This window comes from Pseudorasbora parva, chromosome 18, assembly GCF_024679245.1.
Source record: "Pseudorasbora parva isolate DD20220531a chromosome 18, ASM2467924v1, whole genome shotgun sequence".
NCBI lineage: Eukaryota > Metazoa > Chordata > Actinopteri > Cypriniformes > Gobionidae > Pseudorasbora > Pseudorasbora parva.
Genome location: NC_090189.1, coordinates 33,291,020 through 33,305,118, shown reverse-complemented (window position 1 = coordinate 33,305,118; position 14,099 = coordinate 33,291,020). Strand labels below are relative to the sequence as shown.

The following is a 14,099-nucleotide window of genomic DNA, read 5'->3' as shown; positions in this document are numbered from 1 at the left end:
TTACCCGTTTTGGGTAAGTGCTGAGGGCTGTAGTGTAGCTGTTACATAATACCCTTGAATGTGTTTATACAAACATCAAACTTTGAAAAGGACAAGGTCAGCTGAAAGTTTGGCTGTAGAGCGAATGCACGCCCACGCCCGAGGCCAAACCTGATGTTTCATCATCATATCTACAGTGGAAAGGGGGGACAGTTTCTGCAGGACAGGAGGTTGTAGGCTGGTTTAGTGGTAGAATAATCGCACTCACCCTCAGATCCTCCTGCATATGCACTAGCTCCTCTCGCAGACTGCTGAACGTGGCCATCAACAGACGCATGGTCTTATCAGCCGTCACACGAGTCTAGTTGAGGGAGAGAGAAAGACAGCTACTTTGTATCTGAAACTAACTCCCAAATAAAGTACTTCATATGTGTCTACAATAATATAATATACTTAATATAAAATAAAATAATATGATAATATATGTAGGCTTGTTAATTAAAATATTTAAAAAATAACTTTATATGCTGATGAATAATAATAAAAATAATTATTATTCATCAGCATATAAATGTTTTTTTTAATGTTTTTTTTGGGGGGGGAGAAAAGCTCCCAACTGAATTTAGGGTTTTTTCGAAAGAACACTTTCTCATTAAAGTTGACCAAATATCTAATGTTGACTGAGCTGAAGTGAATATCTCTTTTTATCGGACTCACAGTCCCTTGTGAAATAAACAGAAAGACTGTGAGGCCCCATTGTGCCTAAAGGAACATGTGTTCCTGGGAAAAGTTTATGAGCCAATAATCTGCTGCTGTCAGGAGAGGCGTCTGAGAAAGCGGGCAGGGCAGAGGTTCATAATGTGCGCTCACCTGCAGCAGGTAGCGGATCTGTTGCTTAGTCAGTTCGGACACACCTTTAGGAATAAGACTCTCTATTTCTTCTTTTTCCATCTGCAAACACACATACAGACAAACACGTGTTTAACAATTTTATTGTATATATGTTCCTGGACCAAGAGCCACAAAAAGCCCCCCCCCCCAATATATATAATACAATACAATACAATACAATACAATACAATACAATACAATATAATATAATATAATATAATATAATATAATATAATATAATATAATATAATATAATATAATATAATATAATATAATATAATATAATATAATGCAACTTCCCAAAAACATAATATTTATTGATTTTGATTATATTATAAAATATTTTATATTTTTACATATTTTACACATATTCATTTGCAACCCTTGTCCCTTAGGGTGGACAATAGCCGTGTTTCCACTGTCGGGCTAAAAGTGAGTGTTCTAGTGCGTGCCAAGGCCATTCGGTTTCCACTGTTACTTCCAGGGCCTCATCAGGGCCAACAGCCAGGAATTTTTGGCCTGCTGAAACCCAAATGGGGCTTGAGGTGTGGTCATGAACAAAGGCAGAGTTTACCTGAGTCAGGAGACACCACTACTCATTTCCCATGTCATTATATCAAAACTTCAACATTTAGGATATTTAAACAATTTTCAGCTCAAAACTCACTTTCAGACACCAGCGAGTGTTTGAAACATGTTTCTTGCGATCTGATGGGGATCCCCGTATGAGGCAGAAATATATTTATATGCGATGCTAAAGGCTACTTAAGCTAACCATTGCGATAATAAATACACATACATTTATGGAAAATACCAGAGACTTCCTGAAGAATGTAGATAAATGATATATGAATATAATCGTGTATTTATTCAGTTTTGTGTTTTCCCTGTGCCTTGGTTGATACTGGAATAATTAATCTGCATGTCATAAAAAACACTCTGGTTAACTTTTCTATAACTGTATATAACTGATAACTTATGTTTTCTTCTCGTGAGCTTCCTCTGTTGCTCTGGCTGAAAGGATAACCGATTGCATAGTTTCCGTGGAAAATGAATATAAATGCTCACTAGAAATGTGTCGTAAACACATGCCCAGCAAGCAATAGTCGTCATTTCACCATCTTGGTTAACTATAGACCCGGTATAGTCTGACTATGAGTAACCCACTTCTTCGTTGTTGTTTTTTGCTTAAAAAACTTGTGAGATGTATGATATTCTATCATGTAAGTCAAAAATGATTACAAGGTGTTTGGTTTCATTTCTTTGACGTGTTGTGTGTGTTGATGTTCTTGGACTATGGTTATGTCTATTACATTTTCACAGACAGCCCAAATTTTGCCTTGCTTTAGCCTAGACGTCAGGGCTGTGTTTGGACGGCTATAAGACATCTTTTAAACGCCAAATTGCTTGATGGGATATGTGATATGGGATAACAATTTTCTAAATGTATAAGCCTTTGGACTTAAAAGCCTTAATGGAGTTATTTTGTGCCTTCCTGTGATCGCAAATACATGGAAGCAGGTTCAACTCAAACTAGGTATGTGTTCTCTTTTTATGTGAAATGGTAAATACTATTTTGATTCAGCATGATTGATGTGCACTCCTGACACAAATTAATAAAAAACTGCCACTGTAAAAAAAATATTTGTAAATCTGGTCAGATATTAATGCTGAAATCTTAAGTCTTTACTTAAAGACCAAACGTTCGCTTCTGTGATGTGTATTTTGCGATCTAGCTAGTGTTCAGTCAGCTGGTGAAATTTGTGGTTGTGTGACGTTGTTTTTTTTATTTTTATTATTGTTTTTTTTATACCCCAATGAAAAAGTAAAAAAAAAAAGCATCCTCATAATAGAAGAGTTAGAATAAATTCACTGTGCATAAAACTGCACTTTAAATTTACTTTTGAACAAATTAATATAAATGATACTTTAGAATGAACCATAAATGAAACTTGAAATCCTGTTTGAAACATGGAAAACTTTCTGCCAACTCCACAGGAACTGAACAATTTGACACTCCCTACCTTATAGTCAATGGTGGGGTCCAGAAGGTGTTTCCTGCAGAGAGAGGGAACAATATGAATGAGTCAAAATGAGAAAAGAAAAAGAGCCTTACAGCAGAGGCGTCCAGAGCTGTTGCTGTTCTCACAGTCATTTTTAAGGTGTAAAGTACAGAACCTCTTAACTCGCTATGAATCACTGGATTGAGCATTGCTCTAATCTTTAGACAACGGCAAGGCGTAGAGGTTTCAGGTTTTTGATAACTCTAATGAGTCATTTGAGAAAGTGACTGCAGATTAAAAGTAAAGAGATGAGATTTCCTTTGGGTTTGTGATTAGTTTTCTGAATAAGTGTTAAGTCATCAATCATCTAGACAGTGGTTGACAGGGTTATCTCCATGCACATCTTCAATTTAAATTCTCTTTTAAGACAAAGGGAGGAACTAAGAAAGAATGTGTGAAATGCAATTAGCACTGCACAACTACAGTATATCATTACTGTACCTGAAGCATGGTATTTCAAGAATTAACTTGTACTTATTATGAAATAACCGTTTTTAAAAAGCATTAAATGCAGAAGGGCGTGCTCTACCTTCCCCGGATCTTTGCCACATGCTCGGAGATGCAGGTGTGAATGTCTGAGTTCTTGCGGTAAACCTCTGCAAGAAGCTCACCAAAGAAGCGGTTGTCCATCTTGGCGACAGGTTCCTCCACGAATACTTCGCTCTTAATCTCAGTCGAGAAGCCATTCTTTATTTGTCTCAAATCCATGACTTCCTCCCGCATGCTTGATGTCTCCACCAACTCCGACTGGAAAGAGGCATACAGGATGTGAAGAGAGGATACTCGGAGTAGTGGGAGTTATATTAATTCTATTAGATGCTATTCTGCAAGCTTTATAGTAAACAAATCAGTTACCAGATCAACACTGCTCTTCCTTGACACATGCAAAACATGATTCTCACATAATGAAGGAAATGGAGGAAACTTTTCAAAAGAAGCCAACAAACTGTCTATGTAGGCATATAAATGGTGAACTTTTACAAGTATGTGCAACATTTTTTTAAGTAGATTGTGAGTGATGCATACTACAAGAGACATCAGCCAGTCCACACCTCAGTGAATAGTAAGATAAACACCACACCTATGTGTGCATCAATCCAGATCAGACACTCCTCAGTGACCGCTCTAACAATACTCTTCAAGGCAGAAAACTAAAATTACATGCTGGGAATTCAGTGGACCAGGAAGGTATAAGGCCTCCTGTGGGGTGGATTATTATTTATTTATTTATTTTTTATTTTTTTGGGGCACATGCAGCTACTGAAGCTGTTGATGGAAATATTCATCAGCCTTTATGCAAATGTTGCATTCTGTACATTCTCATCTTAGTAGTTGTGGAGTTGCACAATATAATACCGGCCAATAATACCTTTTTTAAATTACAGGCATTGCTCTGATTTTTCAAGTCAAGTCAAATGTATTTTTATATAACACTTTTCACAAAACACTTTGTTCCAAAGCACCTTCATAGAAAATATCTATATGCCTTATAGTAATTTAGAATATTAAAACTGAACAATAATAAAGGTAAGCAATAGTAGTTGATGTTTGCTGCATAGTATATATTGTATGTGGAGGCACAGACTCTGCTAGACCCCTGAAGGTGTGCTGTGGTATCTGGCACAAAGATGTTAGCAGCAGATCCTTTTAGACCTGTAAGTTGCGAGGTGGGGCCTCCATGGATTGTGCTTGTTTGTTCAGCTCATCCCACAGATTGGATTGAGATCTGGGGAATTTGGAGGCCAAGTCAACACCTCAAACTCATTGTGCTCCTCAAACCATTCCTGAACCATTTTTGCTTTGTGGAAGAGCGTAATATCCTGCTGAAAGAGGCCACAGCCAACAGGGAATACCGTTTCAATGAAAGGGTGTACATGGTCTGCAGCAATGCTTAGGTAGGTGGTACGTGTCAAAAGAACAATAACATGGATGGCAGAACCCAAGGTTTCCCTGTAGAACATTGACCAAAGCGTCACACTGCCTCCGCCGGTTCACCAGGTAAACACATCTGGCCATCCACGTGATGTAAAACAAAACATGATTCTTTAGACCAGGCCACCTTCTTCCATTGCTCCATGGTCCAGTTATGATGCTCACGTGCCCACTGTTGGTGCTTTCGGCAGTGGACTGGGTCAGCATGGGCACCCTGACTGGTCTGCGGCTATGCAGCCCCATACACGACAAACTGTGATGCACTGCGTATTCTGACTCCTTTCTAATAGAACCAGCATTAACTCCTTGAGCTACAGTAGCTCGTCTGTTTGAGCACTCCCCACGTGCATTAATGAGCCTTGGCCGCCCATGACCCTGTCACCGGTTCACCACTGTTCCTTCCCTGGAGTGCTTTTGATAGATACTGACCACTGTAGCCCAGGAACAGCCCACAAAAGTTAGTTTTGCAGATGCTCTGATCCAGTCTTCTAATCATAATCACAATTTGTCAAAATCACTCAAATCCTTATGCTTGCTCATTTTCCTACTTCTAACACATCAACTTTGAGGACAAAATGTTCACTTGCTGCCTAATACTGTATATCCCACCCACTTACAGGTGCCGCAGAAGAGATAATCAGTGTAATTCACTTCACCTGTCAATTTTATGCCTGATCAGTGTATATATACACTGTAAAAGAGACATCAGAATAGTGTAGGCTGTGAAAGGAAGCTACTTTTTAAAATAATTATTGGCCAAGTTTTCTATTTTGGTGCATCCATAATTAATAGCGTTTTCATCCCTGGTTAATAGTGTTTTAAATTGATTTATATTTTTGCATTCTAAAAGCTTCAGCAGTGTTTGTGTAGTTTCAAAATGCAACAGTTTTGTCAGTTCTCCATTAACTTCCAGAACTCAAGGTGTGTCGGAGTAGCTGGGCCAGATTCCACTGATCTGTGAGAGAGAATCACACAAAAAGTCCCTCAAGTCTGGTTTCATCCAGAATGAACTGAACTGACATAAGATCATAAGATCTTCAGGTTTGAATTAGAATCATCATTAACCAAGATGATCAAGATTCTGGTCCTCATCATTCATTGGTTTTCTACTTTAAGTTTTTTTCCCCCCTATTATTATCTATTGATTGCTCTTTTATAATTATGAATTGCAGCCAGTATGTTTGTGAATGACATTTTAATAAAATATGCTATATTTAGCAGATACTTTTCTCCTAAGTTATTTATAGCGCATTAAGGCCAAGCATTTAATTAGTATATGTGTTTCCTGGGATTCAAATTTGTGGCCTTAGTGTTAGCAGCACCATGCTCTCTACCAGATGAAAACATGGAGAAAGTATCCTACAAGTATCTCTCCTTTGTCCCATGCATTCAGCAAAAAGTGCATGTTTCGCAATGCAGCAGAAGTAATATAATAAAAGAGACACTTGTCCAGGTGTTTGCAGGCATCCGCATCTGTTTTGAGAAAACTTATAGAAAGTGTTTTTTGACAGTGGGTGTGTCAGGCCTTGAGAACATTCCACACATTCTATGACAGAAAGACCAGCAGTGACAGCGTTAACTGGGTGTGTGGCCTCACTACTGAGACCGCTGTGCCAAAACCGGTTTGAAGCTGCAACAACAAAGAGCAGAGCTTGTTAACAGTTGCGCATATTACTAAACTTGTGATTTTTACAGGATTAACTGTGCATGAGTGAATGCAGAGTTGCGTGAATTAAAGATTGCGTCTGGGTGTGTTCTTACAAGATTAGGAAGATAAGAAACCATCAATGATTGAAATGTACTTTGGACATTAGTTACTTTTACCATCTGACAAGTTGCAGCAGGTTCTGCACACAGCAAGCAAGGACTCATAAGAGTTAAGTTCTTCTAGTTTCACTCAGTGACTAGAGGTAGTATCACTAGAACTAGAAGTCCAACGAACTGCCACTTATGCATAATGATTAAGAGTGTGCATTAAAAAAAAAAAAAACGTTATATATTGGTTGTGTCAAGAGTGAATGCACAAAATATTTCTGGGAGTAGTTCCAGATCACCTCATCCCCCTTATATGCAAATTTCATTTAGTTGGAGTATGGTAACCCCCGATTCCCACAGCAGGATTGAGTAACTCTGCACAGGAACTGCTTCATTAAGATATAATCCTAAAATATTAACATTACAATAGGTCCATAAACAATATTTTTACATATCCAACCATGTTATTAAAGATCTGAAAAATACTTAGCCTTTAAATAAACTGTAGGGTTTATGTAATACCAGTCTAGCTTAAAATTAATGTGTCCAGTGTTTTTGAAAGAAGTCTCTTATGCTCATCAAGCCTGCTTTTATTTGATGAAAAATATAGAAAAAAACAGTACTGTTGTGAAATATTTACAATTTTAAATAATGGTTTTCTATTTTAATATACTTTTAAATATAATTTATTTCTGTGACGCAAAACTGAATCTTTAGCATCATTACTCCAGTCTTCAGCATCACACGATCCTTCAGAAATCAATCTAATATGATTTAATGAAAAATTTCACTGTTTAATATTTATTTGGAACCAGTGATACCTTTTTTAGGATTTTTTTGATGAATAAAAAGTTCAAATAGAACAACATTTCAACACAGAAATCTTTTCTAACAATAAAAATATTTTTAACACACCTTTGCTGAATAAAAGGTATTTCTTTCAACGACAATTATGTACTTTTTTTACCTAATCATTACCCAAAAATAGTAACTGTAGCTTAAAAATGTCCATTTACTTTGATTTACTTTAAACATAAACAAACATCCATATCTTATCTAAGCTTTTGATAAGACAGTTCCTAAGAATTATGAGCAGACACTACAAATCCTGCGACTATGGGATGTTCTTTCTGCCTTTTGCTTTCCACAATACCTTACTGTGTGCAAAAATAGGTCAATGTGTGAGCCAAAAGCTTCTCTGTTCCAGCGTAAAAACAGCGGGTCATTGCTCTGGTCTACAGTGAAAGGAAGGAGCAGCTCGGTTTTCAGACTAAAGCTGTATCTGACCAGAGGAAGGCAGTGGAGAGAGATACGGAGAAACTGAGACATTTAACATTTGAAGGAACCGGGGACTGTGGTTTTACCATTAAAAAACATAATATCTCTTTGCCATTGTAAAACATTATCATTCCAAACTATTCATTAAGTGATGATTGTTCTAAATGAAAATAAACTGAAAGCCTCTTGAATTTGTGTGTATATACCCCCATGTTTCAGTCAGTGTTTGTCAGTCGTTGTCTTTACACTTGTTGTAAAGCTGTTGCGTCTCTTGACACATCTCTGACCTACGGAGCTACATGACATGTAAGAAAAAAAAAGGTAAATAGTGAGCACAATTTACTATTTTGTTCCCTCGATTTATAAATTGTGCGCACGATTTAGTAAATCGAGGGAAGGAAATAGTTAACCGTGCGCACAATTTAGCAAATCAAGGGAACAGAATATTAAAATGTGCGCACGATTTATAATTCGAGGGAACTAAATAGTAAATCATGGGCACGATATAGCCGACAAATTTTTCCCTTCATGTCATGTGCGGGGCTCCCTACTGTCCTTCACTGACTACCTTTCACAACTTTCTTGATAACTTCAGGCATGTAAAATCTGACCCCCTGAAAGCAGAATTGTGACGAATGTTGACTAGAGTGACGTAAAAGTCACATAATGTAACTGCTCAGACTGAGGTCACATTGCAAAACATCTGACCAGTATGGGATTTAGGACCACATATGGAAACAGATTTGAAAAGATCAGATTCCATGTGGTTTGCGCCATTTACACCAGAGCGGATCGAGCTCGTGCCACATTTGCCAGCAGTCTGAATGTAACCTTAGTGGATTTGATAGTACTTTTTTCAGCTTAATGCATATTTTAATTTTACAGTATTTGTAAGTACATGCAATATCCAGACAAACAAGCTTATTGTATCTGAAGCTTCATCCCCTTAAGTTTACAGCTTTGTCTTTGATCACATACGTTTTTTTTGTCCATACAGTACCTATTTAATATTTCCCTGAAAAATGTCACTACTCATCAACTTAAAGCGATAGTCCACCCAAAAATGAAAAGTTGATGTTTATCTGCTTACACAAATTAAGATTTTTAACTCCAACCATTGCTCCTTTAATGTCATGTCAATGGGGTCCAATTAGAATTAACATTGACATGCACTATATGAGCAACGGTTGGAGTTAAAAAATCTTAATCTGTGTTCTACTGAAAAAACGAAACACACTTACATACTGGATGCCCTTGGGGTAAGCAGATAAACATCAATTTTTCATTTTGGGGTGAACTATCCCTTTAAATCCCATTTTCTGAGCAATTAATAAATCTCACTCAAATGTACACAAATTTTGGATCATTGATTGTTATGTAACAATTCAGTACTCTAAGCATTTAATATAACGGAACCAAAGTCTAAACTCAGCACTTATGTGATCAGTACACGGTTCATGTCGTAGAAGATAATTGGGAACTAAGTTGGGTGTTGGGTGCAATACGCCCAGTCCAACTAAACTTCATTTGTGTGTGAAACTTGAAGCTGATGATGTGCTCTCAACTCCTGTCCTAGCATGTCTGCAAGCACAACCCTGTGACAGCTCTCTTTAAATCATAGAGTGTAATGCTCTTCAAACTTAAGGATAGGCTATATGAAAGACTGATGACTCAACAAGCTTCTTCCCGGGTTGGTGACATCATAAAACCCTTGCTAGATGTGACTTCTGACCGTGATGGGAAGAGGCGTGGCGTTTCCGGACAACCTGTGCTTGGCACTTCAGCCAATAAAAATACATGAAACTACATTTGGCCATCAACCCAATCTACGAACATTGCGTTTTTCGGAGGGATGGGCTTCATAGAAGCAGGAAGCAAACCAGCCGTTCAAAAAATAGTGGAGACAGCGGTGTGGAATACAAGTCAAATATAAGAAAAATACAGCGTTTAAAAAAAAAAGAAGAAGTATTAAGTCATGTTATACTGCGCCCCATATACACAAACAAGCCTAGAAAAGGAAAAAAACGCAACCACCCCTTTAACTAGCAGTGCCCATACATAGACCCTTTTAATAATCAAACTGCTAGAAACCTGGGACCTTCTTAAGGCTAAAAGTAGCTCCTAATTATTAATCAGTATCATTAAAGATACAGCCGAATCAGCAAACCTAGTAAATTATCATTTAAATACTCTCCTCCCATAAATTGTGTCTGAAAGGGAAACTCCTACAAGATGCATATGCAATAAGTTCAGCCACAAAAATAACCCTGTCCATGCCCTTTCAGCGCTAATTTATCACTGCCTGTCTTTAGTAAATCCTGACAGTATTTTTTTAACACCAAAAGAGGGTTTGTGCTGGTGCAAACTGAGAGTAAATCTGGCCCTTAAAAATAAAGGGCGTGTCAGTCCTAATTTTAGGACTCCTTAATTACTCTAAGAGTGTTTCACAAAACATTTTAGCACTAAAACCAGCACATAAATCTGTGAAAAGTTAGGGGTAGTCAAGAGAACTCATAAATCACTAAGACCAGATCACAAACAATCCTAAAACGACTGTCACAGGCAATCTGTCTCAGCAATCCGCCCAAAGACGCTGTGCACCATTGAATCAATAGACGATACAGCCTTGGGTGCTGAGCCTTTTCTTTGTAATTGCAATAAATATTTAATTTATAGATTTTAATCTGCGATAACATTTCATAAAGGTTCATTCATTTACAGGCAAAATTCATTGAATAATGGAGAACAACACATGTTAAAATAAATGTCCCATCATCTGCCCCAATGTTCCAGCTTGTGGACCTTTGCCAAATCTGCCCCCCTTTCTCTCTATCATTAATAAAAAGGCAAAAATCTTTAATAAATGAATAAGAAAATAATGTCCTATTAATTGCAATGATGACCAAGAGGATCATGTTCCGAGCTGGGACTTTAGCCCAAACACAGAATATTCCCCCGAATCCCCAGCCGAGAGGGAGTCGTCAGGGTGGTGGAGGGATGCAGAACATTTGTTGAGGGCAGGTTGGTTGTGTATACACATGCCTCCCCTCAAGCTGACTAGATAGACCATTTGAACTTGCAAAGCTTTTTTTGTCACTTGAATTCTGCAATCTCTCGAGATTCAGACATGTAAGAGGCTAACACTTAGCTGAACATACTTGTTTAATTAGGCGACACCTCTTTGTCACCATCTCTGTTTGAACCCTGAAACTGCAGTTATTTGCAGTTACCTTCTCTACGTGGGTTGTGCATCGGCACGGCTCCTTAGCATTTCAAGGTAGGAAGGCATCAAGGAATGTCCGATTTCAATCTTAGCTTCACTTCCTTTATCTGATGGATTTTTTAAGGCACCATCCTTGTCTACTTTGAATGGAAAGGACAGGATTGTGGGATATCAAGTGACAGTTGAGCAGGAACAAAAAGAAAAAGATGACGTCCGAAAGTTGCATTTACTGGTCAGTCTGTGTGTAAATGTACGTTTTTGACCAACATTTTCCACTTCTGATGTCATTTCAAGCAACACATTACTCATGTACTAATTAAATATATGTTTATTTCTCACCAAAGCTCTCTCTATTTTGCTGTAGATCATTAAAGTTTTACACTGCCTCAGAAGTTTCATGCACAAACACTGCTTTGCAAGTCATTGTCTGATAGACAATAAGTCATTCCTATTTGAACTTTCTGGATTACAAGCTGCCATCAAAATGACAAGTTTAATTGCATGCCAGAAGAAGCCACAAACGAACCGTCACCTGCAGCATCCACACACTAATCTTCAAGTAAAGTCTACTAGACCGGGCTCCTTCATACAGACATGACGACGCAAATACAAATGGCAGAAGCTCATATTTCCAGCTGAAATCTACCAGTACCACTCAAATTATAACACATTATTACAAGCTTACTGTTGTGAATCAGAGATATTTTTGAACACTGGCTGGTTATTTACTTGCTCAAAAATTTATTTTGCATAATTTTTAACACAAAAAAAAAAGTTACGAACTGCAGGTTTAATATGGCAACATTTTGATTTTAAAATCTTTATTTGAATATGGCAACATGACACCTCATTCCACAGTGTTTATATGATTAAATCACTGACAGACACCTCTCCCCCATCAGCTAATCACTGTGGGCATAGTTAGTAAGCGTGTTGACATCACACACAGCAACGAGTTCAACCCCGCCCTTACTCTTAGATAAGACTTCTCTCTATTCCTTAGTAAAAGTTGGTCTCAGCAAAGTTGTACGTTTTTAGACGAAACACTTAGATCTTTTACTGCTATTTAGAAGAACTTAGATGCAAGGAAAAATGTTTTGTGAATATGGCCCCAGAACAGATAACAACTTATAAGTATAATATTTATAATTTAATAGTATAATTTTTTCTGATGCCAGATACCAAAATTTGTGTAAACGGTTGAATGAACTCTGATCTGCAAATTCGTACAGAGAAAACAATTGCTGGAGTAAATGTCAGTATGTGTCCACCAAAGCGATTTCCCCTAAGACCAGAATTTTTTTCAATTGTTTTCCATGGAAGAATCACATATTTAAAAAAACAAGCAGGAACAAATACCACAACGATAAACTGCCACATCATGCTTGTACACGCGGCCTAACTGGAATGAAAACATTTTTTTCCAAATAAAAAAATACCTTATTTTTCAGTGTTGCAGGAAAGTAGAGTTGATGGTTCATTTATTCAAATTTCAAGATTATTATTTATTTGATTTTTTTTTTTTTTTACTAAAAAAAACCCCTGGTGAGACTAATTTTACATTTAGCATTTAATGCATTTCACGTACAATTCAAAAATAATTTAGACATTTTTGCATAAAATGTAAATTACAATTCACTGAACTTTACAGACACCATTGTTTTCTTGATTTGACTAACTTTTGGAGAGACAAAAAAAATTACATTAGTGACCACAGCTCTTTTTTTCATGTAAAAAAATTAAATAAAAAGTAATAATAATAATAATAATTATATTATAATATATATATTAGGGATGCCACAATACTCAATATAATATTGAACCGTTCAGTACAACATTTACGGTTCAATACGCGTTTGTAAATTGTGTTTTTTTTTTTTTTGGTTTTGCATTTAATTAATTCTCTAAACAATTGGTTATGTCTAGGGATGCACGATATTGGATTTTTGCCGATATCCGATATGCCGATATTTTTCCGCTCATTTTGGCCGATGCCGATACCGATGCCGATATATGTTTATTTTTTCCCTTTGTTTGGAAACAACACCATTTTGAGCAAAAACAATTTTTTTTTATTCTGGTTTCAGATTTCTGAGGTCTCCTTAATAAAAGGATTCTTGTTGAAGATCAATAAATTTTAATAAAGTTCTTTTTATGATAAGAGTATATTAAAAGCTCTGAAAATAACAATAATAAAGTCAGTAATTTTTCACCCCAGATGCAGCTGTAACCTTAATATTGTATTTTTGGATTTAACGTTTGTGCACATGAAGTGGGGGTGGCATGACATCCATTGATGCTGTCTTTTAATTCTACAATTATTGTAGAGCTCCTTGGATTATTTTTCATCATCCATTTCATAAAATTTTATTACAGATTAATACACTGTATAAAAGTATTTAATTTACAAGTGTCATGCTTGTGATTTATGACATAATTACTGATTTGTTTATTCTGAACAAGAAGTAACTTCAATTTATTTGTATTCTACTTTTCATTGTATTACTGTAACAACAGCGCACCCACTACATGTATAAATATATAGCTGTATAGCGGGAGGGCACTAGGACCTGGAGGAGCTTCTGCTGCTGTGGAGGCTGCCGAACGCGCTAGAGAGTGGGGAGACGAGATTGGGCTTGTTTTGGGTTCGTTTTGTTGTGAAAACGTGGCAAATCTGCTGCTGACGGTCACGTCCTTCTGTACGTGCATTCAGAAATTCAAGGCAGCATTTAAAAACAGTCAATATAAATCACTGTACATGCAATGTATTTTCTTGTTTTCACTTGAAGAATGACTGCAGTGCTGACATGGTCTCATCTGTAGCACTCCTTGCACACGTGAGTTATTGCAGGCGCATATCAACACGTTATCATATCGGCAAGGCATATCGGCATAATGTTTTCATATCGACCGATGCCGATTTTTATATTTTAAGCGTTTATCGGCCGATTCCGATGTCGTGCCGATAATATCGTGCA

The 14,099-nt window shown here is 37.0% G+C and overlaps 1 protein-coding gene across 1 annotated transcript in view; it reads right to left on the bottom strand.

The window, feature by feature from the left end:
• The window catches only part of pof1b (POF1B actin binding protein), a 32,289-nt gene that overhangs the window by 10,049 nt on the left and 8,141 nt on the right, over positions 1 to 14,099 (bottom strand). Inside the window, exons 3-6 of the mRNA XM_067423950.1 lie at positions 3,463 to 3,680; positions 2,895 to 2,928; positions 850 to 930; positions 248 to 340 (exon numbers count right to left, since the gene is read on the bottom strand). Coding sequence (XP_067280051.1) covers positions 248 to 340; positions 850 to 930; positions 2,895 to 2,928; positions 3,463 to 3,680 — 426 coding nt within the window. The remainder of the gene's footprint in view (positions 1 to 247; positions 341 to 849; positions 931 to 2,894; positions 2,929 to 3,462; positions 3,681 to 14,099) is intronic.